The sequence below is a fragment of the Nilaparvata lugens genome, chromosome 3 (assembly GCF_014356525.2).
Source record: "Nilaparvata lugens isolate BPH chromosome 3, ASM1435652v1, whole genome shotgun sequence".
Taxonomy (NCBI): Eukaryota; Metazoa; Arthropoda; class Insecta; order Hemiptera; family Delphacidae; genus Nilaparvata; species Nilaparvata lugens.
The window spans coordinates 94,773,970-94,789,402 of NC_052506.1; the positions used below are offsets into that span (position 1 = coordinate 94,773,970).

General features: G+C 32.8%; 1 protein-coding gene and 1 long non-coding RNA gene across 2 annotated transcripts in view; one reads left to right on the forward strand and one right to left on the reverse strand.

Moving 5' to 3' along the window:
• The first annotated feature begins 906 nt into the window (after positions 1 to 906).
• LOC120348834 lies at positions 907 to 7,445 on the forward strand. Its single transcript, XR_005570970.1, has 2 exons — positions 907 to 1,511; positions 5,972 to 7,445. It is a non-coding gene; the product is annotated as an uncharacterized LOC120348834 (long non-coding RNA).
• The window catches only part of LOC111058173 (monocarboxylate transporter 13), a 71,724-nt gene continuing 63,280 nt past the window's right edge, over positions 6,990 to 15,433 (reverse strand). Inside the window, exons 7-9 of the mRNA XM_039425136.1 lie at positions 13,342 to 13,507; positions 12,063 to 12,263; positions 6,990 to 10,704 (exon numbers count right to left, since the gene is read on the reverse strand). Of these exons, the coding sequence (XP_039281070.1) occupies positions 10,526 to 10,704; positions 12,063 to 12,263; positions 13,342 to 13,507 (546 nt within the window). The 3' untranslated portion in view covers positions 6,990 to 10,525. The remainder of the gene's footprint in view (positions 10,705 to 12,062; positions 12,264 to 13,341; positions 13,508 to 15,433) is intronic.

Consider the following 15,433-nt stretch of genomic DNA (forward strand, 5'->3'; position numbering starts at 1 on the left):
GACGAATAATGATGCGGTTGGAACGACGAGGAACAAAGGTGAGTATTATCTTTAATTTTTAAACGCGCTCTCCGGCGGTTTGAAAACCTCCTAAAGCTGTAAATTTACTTATTATATTTTGTATAACCACAGACAAGTCTGGAGTTAATGTGAGCATTACCTTCTGAAATGGTTTTCAGGAAATACATAAACATAATAGGCTATTTGAATGAGGTGCGGTATCCAAGGTATCCAGGACTGACCTTGAGGGGAGATCTATATAAATAATTATCACTCCCCTATAATTGAGAAACTGGAAAATGTTGGAAAAAATTATTTACCTCATGAAAGAGAGTTGTTCATATTGCATTCATTAATTAGGTACTAAAGAATGGCAGACTAATTTACATTTTTTTAAATTTAGCTTAGCTTATATTTATCCTAAAATGGAAAGAATATGGAATTCTGTGTAATTCGTAGTAGGCTACATCGCATATTTCCTGGACCATCTATTGACAATCAACAACTATAAAAACATTAAATTCGTCTTTGAAACACTGATTTAACCTATTTATTTTTTTAATTCAACACTTTACTGATATATATTACTATCAATTGATTGAGAAGAATATGTTTTCGGAATATTAAATGCTGCATGACTAAGCTCATAGATAGTCCGTATTGATATGTAAATGTAAATATTGATTGTCGGATAAATTTCAGGGTTCACCAAATAATAATGTCAAGTGTGAAATGAGATACATTGACTTTTTGATGGTACGAAGTTCGCCGGGTCAGCTGGTATATAGATACTCAAAGAATACTTTTGAATAACTATGTGATAACTGTGACCGTTGCTGGCCGTTACTCTGTATCTGAGACAAAGAGAAACTGCTTGACAGCCAATGTTGTAAAATTCAAAATAAGAAATTTTGAGGTTAGTTTCAGAAGAAAAGTAATAAAGAATTTTATTTGAGGTTAGTTCTATGATGGATTGTGGATTCATTGTGATTTACCTCGTTTACCTTGGAATTGCTTCAGTTTAAAACTACAATCATGACATCAGAAATTATTAACACGGATTCACTAGAGAAAGATGAGGATACATCTGACGATGAAAATGGTTGGGAGAAAGCTTTTGCTTTGCGAGAGAATGGCCTTTGGGAACCTGAACCTGAAGTAATGTTCAAATATCTAATGGAACTGGAAAGCAAAGGCTATTGTGAGTTACAATGGGAATGTCCAGGACGAAGACCTCTCACGCCTCAGGACACCGATGACAGGTCAGACGATCACGAAAACACCACTGGTGAAGCGCATGAAGAAGATAACTCTGATTTTGAATTCAAAGATGAAATGTCTCAGTTGAAGCTTCCCGTCCGTCCTGCAGGTGAGAATCCTGGCCCAAGGGGTAGTGCCAAGAAAAAGACTACTAGCTTGGATGCCATCCTCTCAAACATGGCAAGGCATAGGAAATTAGATATGATGGATCAAGACGAATAATGATGCGGTTGGAACGACGAGGAACAAAGGTGAGTATTATCTTTAATTTTTAAACGCGCTCTCCGGCGGTTCGGAAACCTCCTAAAGCTGTAAATTTACTTATTATATTTTGTATTACCACAGACAAGTCTGGAGTTAATGTGAGCATTACCTTCTGAAATAGTTTTCAGGAAATACATAAACATAATAGGCTATTTGAATGAGGTGCGGTATCCAAGGTATCCAGGACTGACCTTGAGGGGAGATCTATATAAATAATTATCACTCCCCTATAATTGAGAAACTGGAAAATGTTGGAAAAAATTATTCACCTCATGAAAGAGAGTTGTTCATATTGCATTCATTAATTAGGTACTAAAGAATGGCAGACTAATTTACATTTTTTTAAATTTAGCTTAGCTTATATTCATCCTAAAATGGAAAGAATATGGAATTCTGTGTAATTCGTAGTAGGCTACATCGCATATTTCCTGGACCATCTATTGACAATCAACAACTATAAAAACATTAAATTCGTCTTTGAAACACTGATTTAACCTATTTATTTTTTTAATTCAACACTTTACTGATATATATTACTATCAATTGATTGAGAAGAATATGTTTTCGGAATATTAAATGCTGCATGACTAAGCTCATAGATAGTCCGTATTGATATGTAAATGTAAATATTGATTGTCGGATAAATTTCAGGGTTCACCAAATAATAATGTCAAGTGTGAAATGAGATACATTGACTTTTTGATGGTACGAAGTTCGCCGGGTAAGCTAGTATATATAAAAATGAATGTCTGTTTATATGTTTTTTTGTTCCCTATGAACTTGAAAACTACTTGACAGAACGGCATGAAACTTTGGGAATATGTTGTGTGAATATTGGGGATGGTTCCTGACCAGAAATTTCAATAGGGGGGCTAATAATAATAGGCTCAACGTAGTGAGGTCTATGTTTTATTTTAACTCGAATTTTCTTTTTTCTGTCGGTATGTACTGTAGCGCAATTACGGCCAAACGCATTGATAGAATTCGATGAGATTTGGCAGGAATATTCCTTTTTCACCATTATTTGATGACTTATAAATGTCTTTGTCTCCAAATGCTTTTAGGCATTTCGAATTTACTCGTTGATTTATCTAGAAATCTGTTTCATCCAGCAAATTTTGTTTGAAAACATGCAAGCAAGCGGAGATTCAGCGGCGTTCTTATAAATTCCAATTATTAGTAGGTACGCTATCGAGGAGATTACAGTGAACTAGTTTGTACGTGATTAAAAAATATCAATAAGACGCTTTCACCAAGGCCTGTAGTATCGAGACGAATAAAAAGGCGACTGAATTTCGGTATCGTTTTTTAGATTGTTGCAGAATGCACGGTCTCTTAAGCCGCCTACACACTTGCAGACCAGACCACAAACAGTCTGAGTCTTTGATCTGGTTTGGAAGTGTGTAGGGCTGTCTTCAGACCGATTAATGATTTTCAGACCGTCTGCCGGTCTGCTGACTTGAACCACAGACAACAGACTGTTTGTGCTTAACACTATTTTGGTCTGGTATTGTAGTGTGTAGCGCTGTCTAAAGACGGCAGACGGTCTCCAGTAGTTCATGTTACATTCAAATACATTTCTATAATACTAGTTACCCAGGAATTTTATTTTAGATGAAAGAAGGATTCTCTTATTGATTCTCGTGGTAATTAGTCTGGATTAGGAGTTAACAGACTCATGTGCAACTGGGTGTAAGTCTCTAAAGGCCATGGCTGTGTACAAACAAAGAGCAATAGGGAAACCAATTCAGCAGAAGCTGGAGAATAGTCGCATTTCTACTAGTAGTTCTGTGAACAGTACACCTCACGCAGTATTCTCATCCACAAGTACCAGTTGTCAACTGTTTTAAATGTTAAACTCATTTCACGTTTGAATTTGTATTCCATATGATATAATTCATCCAGTTCCGTGATGATCTTTCTATCTGATGAAAATTAATTTTTTAGAATCAAAAATATTATAATTTCTCCAGCATTATTTAGTTCATTTGTTTATTTTTATTCACCTATTAAATTAGTTTTTTCGAATGTGAGAATATTGATACTGATGGGCACCCATAATAATACCATGACTGCAAAACAAAATATTGAAACCAAAGACCTTAAAGCTGCGATTAGACCAAATTTATTTAAAAAATGTTAATAACTCAATCCTTTTAGATTATATTAGATTGAACATGAACTTATCATACACATGATGAACATATGTGTTTGTCAACTTCCGATCAATCTAATAGAATCTATAAGGATTAAATTATAAATATTTTGTTAATAACTTTGTTGTAAACCCAGCTTAAAGATGCATACCTCTTTAATGTCTTTGATTGAAACTATAGACCTGACACGAATACAGTAATAGACTGGCTTCTCCACACATCTGTGTAATCAATTGTCAGCTGATTTATGATGAATAATTCTATAGTCTGATTTTTACTCTAATATTGGCGTATGAAGGAGGCTCCTTTTTCCTTTTATATTATCCTTGAAATGCAAAATTTCCTAAAACCTTGTATATAAGTCGACGCGCAATTTAAAAAGGAACATACCTGTCAAATTTCATGAAAATCTATTACCGCGTTTCGCCGTAAATGCGCAACATATAAATATATGAACATTTAAACATTAAGAGAAATGCCAAACCGTCGACTTGAATCTTAGACCTCACTTCGTTCGGTCAATAATGAGAGTATTCACATGATATAACAGCTGGGATGAAAAGCAAAAATGTCATAAATAATATTGAAATTGGAACAGGTGTGATCATTAATATAATGACCTCAAACTGAAATTTGTGAGGAAATTATTGTAGTAATTATTGTTCTTCATCTGATCTAATGTGAATAAATTATAATACATTTCACATCAATGTGTCAGTATTGTTTGAATGTGGATCATTGATGATATTGATAGGTGATACTGAGAGTTTGAAGTGAAAATCAACAAGTCATGCATATTCTCCATTATTTTTATCGAAAGCTACCTTCTATTTTCTTTGGTGATCAACAATCAATTTTTGGGGATAGTTGATTCATGGGAAAAGCACCTTACTTCTATAAAAGATAAAAGAAAAGTTAAAGATGAAGATAGAATATGGTAGAAAAGATATTATTTATAGTATAGTTAGTATTCAAAGACATTATGTGGGAAGCAGCAAAAGCTATTTGGTCGTTTTAATAAACAACCCTTTTGTTTTCCCAAGTTTGACCGAATTTCCTCATTCTTTACACTCAGATCCTGCAACGGACACTTCTGAATTTTTAAAAAGATCCTCCATATATCATACTGAATAATCCAAATTCCATCGAAATTGTTGAAGCATTTTCCGAGATCTGTCGAATATACAAACACAAGTAGTATTGATAGAATCGGATCAATATTGATAAAAGCAACTCCCGTTATCAAATTTTGTTTCATGAAACATTGAGAATTAATGAAAATTATCTATAACCTCAAGAATGGCTCCGATTGAAGCAGCAGTGCATAATCAAGTTTTTGCTCAATAAATGTATTTCAAGTTCTTTAGCTTCTACCTAATGAAGTGACAGAACTCATATCTTGATTAGAAACCATCCTCAACTTAGGCCAACCTGACAGAATCAGACTGTTAATCAATTTAGTTGCCAAATTCAACCGTAACAACTGTTAAGAAAAGGTGCTCTCTCTAAATTATAGTTCTACTAAGATATAGTATGGACATTTGAATTATTATATTTAAGAGATTGGAAAAATAAGAATATACATGCTAAAAGACGAACTTCAAACCCTTAAAAACCATCCTTAGAGTTGAAATATCGCCAAAAGATCTCTTAGTGGGCACCTAGGACCTATAGGAAAGCTATACCTCAAGCTTTCTTGCAATCCATCCTTTCTACATCCATCATGTAGTTTTTCAGAAATCGTGATCAGTGAGTGATTAAGTCAGTGAGTCAGATAAGAATGTTATAAGTGTAGATTTCAAATAAATGTTCTAGCTAATTTAAATAGTGAACTCAAATAGTAATATTCATAAGGTATTCTACTTTATGCTTGTCTGGTCTGAGGTGTGGTCTTGGAGTGAGTAGAGCCGTCCCAAACTGTTTCCGTTTGCCAAACGGTCTTAGTCTGGAGGTGTTTTGGCGGCTTTATGAGGCAGACTATACAAGTCTTATTCCGCTTGTAACTCATGTACGAATCTTATTTCGCTTGTAAAGTCTGCCCCATGAGAGTCCATGCGTTCTGTAGAGCGAAAAGTGTGATGTGTTATGTGTTTGGACGACCTGAGAATTGTTCTGTATTGTTGTATCGACCAGCCTAGCTGTGTGGTCTTGATCGTTGCAAATTTTCAAACTTTTTAATCTACAATTTTATAACGATTGTAATTTTAAATCATTTGTGATCAGATATTGTTCTTGCTGAAATCATTTTCAATTGTTGAAGATTGCTACTTAGAATGTTGCATTTTTTACAGCCAAGATGATCTGAAGATGTGGGTGGATAACGATGAATTCAAGTGGAGTCCAACCACCAGGAGCCCAAGTCACACCTCCTAGCGCTAAGTCTCAACTTCACGCATTCATTCGCTCATTTTTTATCTGATGTAAGGAGACACATGTGAATTTTTTCAAATGGTTTCATACTGCCTTGAGAGATAGTACTTTGAACCACTTTTCACCATTAGATACCACGCATTCATTCGCTCATTTTTTATCTGATGTAAGGAGACGCATGTGAGTTTTTTTCAAATGGTTTCATACTGCCTTGAGAGATAGTACTTTGAACCACTTTTCACCATTAGATACGGTATTTGGGAATATTGCACTTCAAACTTCTATTTTCATAATCTTGCCGGTCTTTAATAAGAGTGATTGAATGACATTCGTTATGATTATATTATTTGTTATGATGTAGGCTACTTTAATAATGAACTATAATGTTGCTATGTTACCCTACTTCTAGTATATTATATGAAATCTTCCCTATTTAATTCAGGTTATTGACGCATAAAAAAATTACTTTTAAAATTAGCGTATCTTGAATGTCCCACAAATTATTGTACATATATTTTTTAAATTTTTATGATCAAGTTTTCGTTCTTGAGATCACATTTTTCATGATTTGTTGCTATCATGTTTCTATTTCATGAAATTATGTGAATAAAATAATATTATCCACTTTTATCGCCATTTTTCTATTCGTTTAATCTTTCCATGTGATGCAAACTCATATAAAAGTAATATAACAATTTGACAACACTACGGAGGAACTATAAATGGGAGGAGTAGGCCAAATCAGCGTTGTGAAATGACAGACAAGAGTAGCGAATCAGGTGCTGATTTCATAAAGTGAATATCACTTTTATGTACAGGAAGGCAGTATGTAACTATAGTAATAATACTCTGTGGGTATTTCCTTTTTTTGAGTAGCAGAGTAGCCATGCATTTTGAAAAGCTGGCTTCAATTGGGTTTAAGTAATAAAAAATCAGATATTTTTTGAGAAAATATTTTCTATAATTTTCTGGTTACAATAATAACTACAATAGCTTTCATACTAGTAAGTCAAATGAAACATTCATATAAAAGTACAGCTTCCATTTATACAGGTTATAAAATCGATTCAAACTTTGATTTAGTGTTGTAGTTGAAATGGTAGTGTAGGATGTTAGGTAGATAATAACATAAATATCTAAATTTCACGTTTCTCTAAAATAGTGGGACTTATAGATTGGAAGTTTAGAATTAATGACTCTTGAATACGTACAATTAAAATACGTTGAACCAATAAATTTTCAGTTCATATAATCTTAAATATTTTGCTCTATCATATCCATTTTACTTATCCTAAGTTAGTTTTGATTTGCTTGGATTTAACCAATTTTTTTCATATTACCAATATTTTTACTTGTAACTTTCTTACAAATAAAGTTTTCTAATTTCTATAAAAACTCGTTTCTAATTTCAGCAATACTTTAGTAGCCATTCATCCTGTCATATAAAAATATTTCTAATTATTTACCGTTTTTCAAAATTAACTAATTTCTTTACATGTTTTATCGAAGAGTACAAATTATTCTTATCGTGTTTTGCCTCACGTTTGCATAAAGCAGAATCAAGTCTCTGATGTTATGTTGTCTGATTTTCCTTCTTATACAATAATTAGTTTATAATTGACCTGCTGTACCAGATATGAAGTTTAAGAATTCATAGCCCTTCATTTGCCAATGTATTGGATAATGAAGTATTGTATGTAAGCCATTTCATTCATAATCAGGCTTTTGAAATAAATTTCATTTTCATTTTTAATTCAATTAGCTAGTCTTTGAAGATCAAATTTCACATCTCATCCTATTTTAAATCTTTAATATGGTCACATCTAGGAATTTTTTCGGTGCGAAAACAATACGGTAGCCTACATGATTCAATACAGTAATACAGTCTCGGAATGGTCAAATTAAGATACGATCAGTTTGCTCCAAAACTAACATGTTTCTGATGATTGTAGTCTGGTTTTAGCATTGCAATTATTTTAGTTGAAATATTCTCATTGAAATGTATAATGATAGTTGATCAAGTAGGCTATCAATCTTGATAAATAATTATTCCAAGATTAATTATTATTATTAAATAAATTCTTGAATGACAACCCTTCAGTAAGAAGGGTATGGCATACTTCTAATCTAGTCAATTATTCGGTAAACACAGTTATAGACTGTGAAGAAAAAATTAAATTTCTGTATATCATTCTATCAACCAAAATTTGTGAATTGTTGAAGATTGGATAAGAAAGTAGATTAATGAAAATATTACATTTTTGGATAAGAAAGTAGATTAATGAAAATATTACATTTTGCCAGACGAAATTGGAACTGGTAGTCCTTGCTACCTGCTAACTTCCTATCAAACTTAAATCGAATTTTACTAAAAATGAAGAACATCTTTCCATCAAATTTTATAGAAATAACATTATTCAAGTTTTGATAGAATTATTGAATTCGCTTATGTTTTAAGTTATGATGGAATTTTCTTAACATACGTTTTTTTGTGTAATTCAGGAAGGTAATTACCATGATTTTCTTTGGTACGCGACCATGGTTTCGTGACCACACCGGTCACATTATTCAATCATGATTTTCAATTTGTAATTTGCTACCTACCGAACTGATAATGTAGTGAACTTTTTCAGCTTTAGTATCGAATGAAACTGTTGGTCCCGTGCTTGATTTTTTCGGTATTTTTGGTTGCCAAATAAATTTTGACTGCATTTCCAACTGACAAGGATTCATGTGTTCTCCAAAATCATTAAGGATTCAGATATCTTCCTAGATCTTTTTCTAAATAAAAATATCTGTCAGTATCTCACTCTATAGTATATTATTGTGAACTGTTTTATTCAATCATTTATATATAATGTGTTATAATAGTTTATACAATAAGAAAATCAGTGATTTCTTACCCCCAAGTCCAGAAGTCTGGACTTATTCGAACCTCAATAATAGGAATATTAAACCACTCCACAATTGGTTTAAAATATTAAACCAATTTAGACAGTTCTTACGGTTTTCTCTCACCTTACTATGAATTAATTTCAGGTTGTGAGTATATATATATATATAATAAAACATGTGCTTCATATATTAATACGTAGGTACTGTTTATAGGTTTGTGTATTTAGGTAGCGGGTGCTATTATTTGATGAAATGTTTTAGGAATGTCACAGTTATTAAATGAAATATTTTATAATCAAGAATTTGATGAACTATGGTGAATGGAAGCCTGACCTAATAGATGTTGAAAAATATTTATTATATGAGAGATTGTGTGCTAAAATTCTTAAAACGTTGATAAGTAAAATATGGATGTTAAAATACTGGAAGCCAGCTATTCGATTAGTACATTATTTGTCAAATTTAATATAGAGTTTAAAATTTAAATATGAAGTTTAAAATTTAAATATGGAGTTTGAAATGCTGAGAGTTCAGAAAAAATGTTGTAGGCGGTAGATGTATTTGGCATGAACTGAATTTTTGAGGGTCATTTGGGTATTGGAGTCATACTGGAAAAAGTAGGGTGAGTCAAAGGCACGGGGTAGGGTTGACAGAAGGTTTAAAATGACATCTATCAATATAGAAAATAGACTTTCGTATAAATAGTTGATAACTGGAGTGTTATGTTATCTGTAAGTGTAATAATTTATAGAAACAGACTACCGGATACTCTCGCTCGTACGTCCATTGAATTAAACTTTGGTTAAGTGACGTCACCTAACTGAACCAATACTACAAGAGCCAATCAATAACATGACTTCATTAATTGGTAGTTAATTACAGTTAAATTTAATAGATATACCAGGGCCGGAACTTTATATTTACACTTTCTGTATTATAATTTTTGCGTGTGGCTAATAATTTTAGGTATGTTTCTGACGTCATTCCCTGCACATTTAATTAGGCTATCGGGTTCACAGTAATGTTTTGATGGATTTGAAAAGTTTGAAATCTCGATCATTGTTGGTCAATATTAACCTATTTACGAGTATGTATGTGTTTACTGTGCAAACATATTATTACCACTACAGTAGAATAAAACAATTTCACCAAACAATCATATCAAACAAGTTGTATAAGTTATAAACTTTGTAGTAAACTATACACCAGTTTTCTATGCCCTTACCTACTCCTGTAAATTGTGAGAAGAATGAGGCTATATTACTGCAGAGAGCTTGTCATAAATATAGAAACTAACGGGAAGTATTAAGTTTGAATTTCAAGTAGCAATAATTGATCAGTTCAAGAATGTACAGTAATAGTAGAAACCTCTATCAAACTCTACTTTTACAGGTAACAATAAGTAAACTCGAGTATATTTACATAAAGATAAAATAGTTTGTCCTTAATTAATAAATCACAGTTTGTTTCTGAACAACAAGCCTAACAGTCTTAGCTTTGTAAGTGTCCATTATTTTGAAGTGCATTTTCCACTTCAAAATGTTGTCGATTGTGAAGAATGAGTTTGGAAAGGCCGTGTACTAGCTGCTGACACGGGAGTTGGGTGATTCTGGATTCGATTTCCGTTTCTGCTCTTTTCTGGCGTGCAAGTATCTCTGTAGCCATGGAATAATGTAGAGCATGATGCCACTAAATGCTATGGTCACGCCGGCTACATAGAATCCTGGGTCATATGAGTCCATCGCATCGTACAACCAGCCTGAAACGTTTCAAAGTTTATTATTTGAAAAAAATCTTAAAAGTACTGTAGCTCAATATTATTTACAGTTTCAAGTGGTTATAATATTTTTATTCTATTTGGTTTTCATTCCATCTGTATTTAAAATTTCTCGTTCGTTACTAACGAACCGTTAAAGTTTTATTCAATTCAGATTTAGCTTTCACTGTGCTGATGGCCCACTAATAATAATAATAATAATAATAATAATAATAATATTCATAGGACTTCTATTGGTGGGTAGTCCCTGACTGAAGTTCCACCTCACCTGAGCATATATTTCAAGTCGTCAATAGGTATCATATAGGTATCATATATATATATATATATATATATATATATATATATATATATATATAGAAGACACTTTTAAGTTTGTAATATAAATTAAAACAGGAAACACGATATAAATAGATTGAAAACACTTAAAAACTTACATTAGAAATGGGGGGAAATTTTTGGAGACTGTGTCTCCTTTCTCAACCGAGAAGAAAATTTCCCCCCATTTCTAATGTAAGTTTTCAAGTGTTTTCAATCTATATCGTGTCTCCTGTTTTAATTTATTTATATATATATATATATATATATGTATATTATACAGTATCTGCCGCGACCGACAGTTATACCCATTCGATAACACAGGAGTGACCCACCTAAAAACGTTTGTTCATATCCGGGTTTTAACATGGTATCTCAAGGCTGCTACCTACACAAGCAATATTCTACAGTTACAACTGGTTCCTGAGTGCAATATTTTTATTATATTTGGTTTAATCAATCCATTTGAATTCACGTTTGCAAGTATTTTATTCAATTAAGTTTAAGCTGTCACCTGTGCAAATGGCCCACTAATAATAATGTTCGTATGGCTTTAATTCGATATACTGAAAGACTAATCCACTAGACACTAGACCACAGATCACTCCAATGGCAGTTATCTACTCAACTTGAATTTTAGATATGTACATATAGATTAGGTTATCTACTTTTAGGCTGTAGATTAGATGATAGTGTACAAGAGTTCCTTTCAAACCAAGGCTAGGTTTGATTTACTCAGTGTTGAATTATGTAAACTTAAGCCCGGTTGCACAAAAGGCTGTTCAATTCTAACCGTGATTAAATGCCATAAGAACCAATCACGAAAGAATTTTTTGAAAAAAGGCTTCTCTGATTGGTTCTCGTGGAATTTAATAATGATTGAAATGTAACAGGCTTTTGCGCAACCCAGCGTTAGTGTTTTTCATGTGAAATTATTGACCTGACTTGTCTTATACTCCATAACTGGAATCGTTAATGTTTTTTAAATAAACAAAAACTAGAATGAATAGATGGCGAGTTACCTGCAATTGGAGGTCCCACCAAGGAGGCGATGCCCTGGAAAAGCAATAGGAGGCCGAACGCGTTGGTGAGTCGGTCCAGTCCGAGCAGGTCTACCAATATAACCGACGTTAAACCAACGTAGGCGCCAATCGTGAAGCCAAACACTGTCGCGTAGATCGAAAACTGAACAAATGTGTTACAGAAGGCACTCAGGGCGGTCGCTGCAAAGCAAAAAACAACGCCAAATTACTCAAAATGCTTTTCGAGAATACAGAGTTCTATAAATAAAGGTGAATAATAGATAATAGGATGTTATAGTTGATTGTTAATAAATTCATATTATGGTACCTTAATACTTGAAGGCAAATGATAAATAATACATATCAATTCCTCAAATCTCTACCCCTTCCAGTGTGAAAAATCACATTTTCAGAATAGTTTATGATAACCACTAGGTAGTCTAGAATTTCTGGCATGATAACCACTAGGTAGCCCACATGAGGCTACAATTCCATTTAAGTTTCATCGAATTCAAATTTAAATTTTAAACAAAGTGTTTATTCATTTATTACATTCAAATTCGAGCCCAAATGATATAAAATTTTATGAGAGGATAACAGGCTGAGCCCAAAACTGTGCCTCTTCTAAATTTTAATTAAAAGTTCAAAGATAATGTTCAACAATATTCAAGCTGAATTCATGAGATATGACGATCGTATTGAGAAAATGTAAAATAAAATAGGTACTACATTTCACTAGTGGTGTAGCAACCGAAACTAGTTTCCAGTTCATATTGTTCACTAGTTCCACAATGAATCCCTAAATTTTGAATATACTGTAATTCCAATTCAATTCCACTTCTCTTTCAGTTTAGTTGTAAATTGTACCCGATAAATTAATTTAGTTTTTTGCGATCGAAACTTAACCGTTCTGTTCACTCCTATGCTTTACAATGTGATTATGTTACATGAAGGTCTATCACGAGCGCGACCTAAACTGAAAACTGAACATTGACCAGACCGTTCTTTTCGTACCCTTGCGACTGGTTCACTCTAGCCTCTGAAAGTTAAAGTTGATTATTCACTGTTCAGTAGTGACAATCTTTCCGCCATGTTTCCTAAATTTTAAGATGTCAAAACAATCTTTCCACTTGACATAGCATAACTATGTAAGAAATAATTAATATTTCTACTCACAAGAAGGCCTACCTAGAAAATAGTGTATCGCAATTAAAATAGTATAAATATAATTATAAAAATAGGTATATAAAGTCCAATTAGGCCAGTGGCCTACACTTACATATGCCACATATCGCTAGACTTGTGTTATAAACCCACAATCGATTTATCCATGTCTTATCTGATAGATATCCCAGAACTATCCTGCCAACTGTATTTGCCATTCCTATGACAGCCAGGATCATACTCGCCATATTTTTGTCAACTTTTTTCTCTTCAGCTTGTGCCTAGAATATAGAACATTATTACAGTGATTATTCAAAATACAATAGAATTAGGCCTTTAGAAAATTGTAATGATAATAATATATTAAAGATCTAGTAGCATTGTAAAAATTGAAGACTTATGGCAAGACCATATTATTAAGCGTTTGTTGAAGCGTTTTCTGACGGAATTTTTAGAGTCGGCAGGGCAGGAAGCTCTCTGATTGGCTGATTGGATTAGCGCCTGTGAAAACGCCTGAAAAATGCTTAATATGGTCTGGCTCTTACTGTTTATGAGAAAAGATAAATTATGTATCTATCATACTTCATACAAATATGATTACATATTCTTGTTGATAAGCCATCTCACACATAAATAATACAATAATAATTGAATTAAATATAATTAAATTGAATGTGATTCAAGTGTAGCCTACAGTGTAGTGCAGCAAGCTAGAAATAAATAATGGAAAAAAACAAGAATATACAGAACTGAATCACTAAGAAATATCGAGTTACAGAAAAGTTTCAATCAAGATTGAGTAGGGTATGATAAGGTTAGCCTAGACGATAAGGCACAAAATGTAAATCATACATTGAAAAAAATATTCTATAAGAAACTTCACCAATGCTTCTCATTCAACCGAGGCTGACAGTTTCAAGTGAATGTTACTGTAATATGGGGAATATTGAGAGGTTTGTATTGTAGTTTTTTTTGTGCCTTTCTTTCAGGTTGTTGAACTGATCAAAATTGGACTAAATTTTTCTAATATGAACTCAAGTGAACCTTGTTCTTGATAATTGAATAATTTATTCATGCACAAAGTAAGCACCTAAATTTTGTGTTGCCATAAAAGATTTGCTAACTTGCATCTTATCCATCCAAATTATTGTAGTCTTCTAGCATTTCTATAGTACTGGCTTGAATTTCGTAATGAAATTAATGTAAACGTATTTAGAAATGTATTTGAACCGTGTGACCCCACGACGTTTTAACCTGAAATTATTAGGCCGGGCGCTCCACGTGTTTTCTTGCAAATCGGAAAATTTGAGTGGAAGAGCGGCAGTTCTAATCGAGTCGTCACCGCGAGAAGATGTAGTCATAGAACTTGTCTCGGCCTCTAAACTAGGCTTCGGCCTATTTAGAAAGGAAATATTATTATTTATATTCTGTATAATTTAAAAGCATGTAGTTTGAAGAATAGTACTGTAGTTAAAATGTAAACGTGAGTGATTGTGAGTGCCGATTTATTTGTTAAATGTTCGATTCCATGGTGAGTGCCACAATATTATTTTATTAAGCTCAAATAAATTGACCACATAAATTGATCGAGGCCCTAAATTTATTGTAGAGTGAGTTAGCAAATTCTTGACTAAATATCAGTTATGAATAATTATAATAAAGTAGTAATTTGAGAAATATTATTTGAAATTAAATTTTTTAATGTTGTAATATTGAAACAAGTAATTGGATAAATAACCGGATTGATTACAGTGAATATTATAATTCGATGTAACAGAATTTTAAAGATGACCGATAATTGTATAATTCAACTAATAAATTAATATCAGTAGCATTTATACAAAATCTTTTATTTTACGTTCCCGGCTCGTGATAAAGTTACTTAGTTGCTAAAGCAGGTGCTGTTAATAAATAGTGAAGATCTTGGCATTTCCATGAACGAATCCATCTAAAGCTCCCAACCGTGGATTCAAATAATTCAAACAGTTGAGTGGAGATTTTTAAAGCAATAATTATATTTTTCCCCTTGTTATAAAATTAGGGTACTAACAAAGTCCCTGGCCTCCCACCCGTTACAACAATGACAGGGGTGGGGTAGTGTTATAGATACCCCCGTTACAATATTGTCAGGTGTGGTGGGTTAGTGTTATTAATATCTCCACCCATTACATTACTATTGAAAAATTAAATTCTGAATACCTAACTAA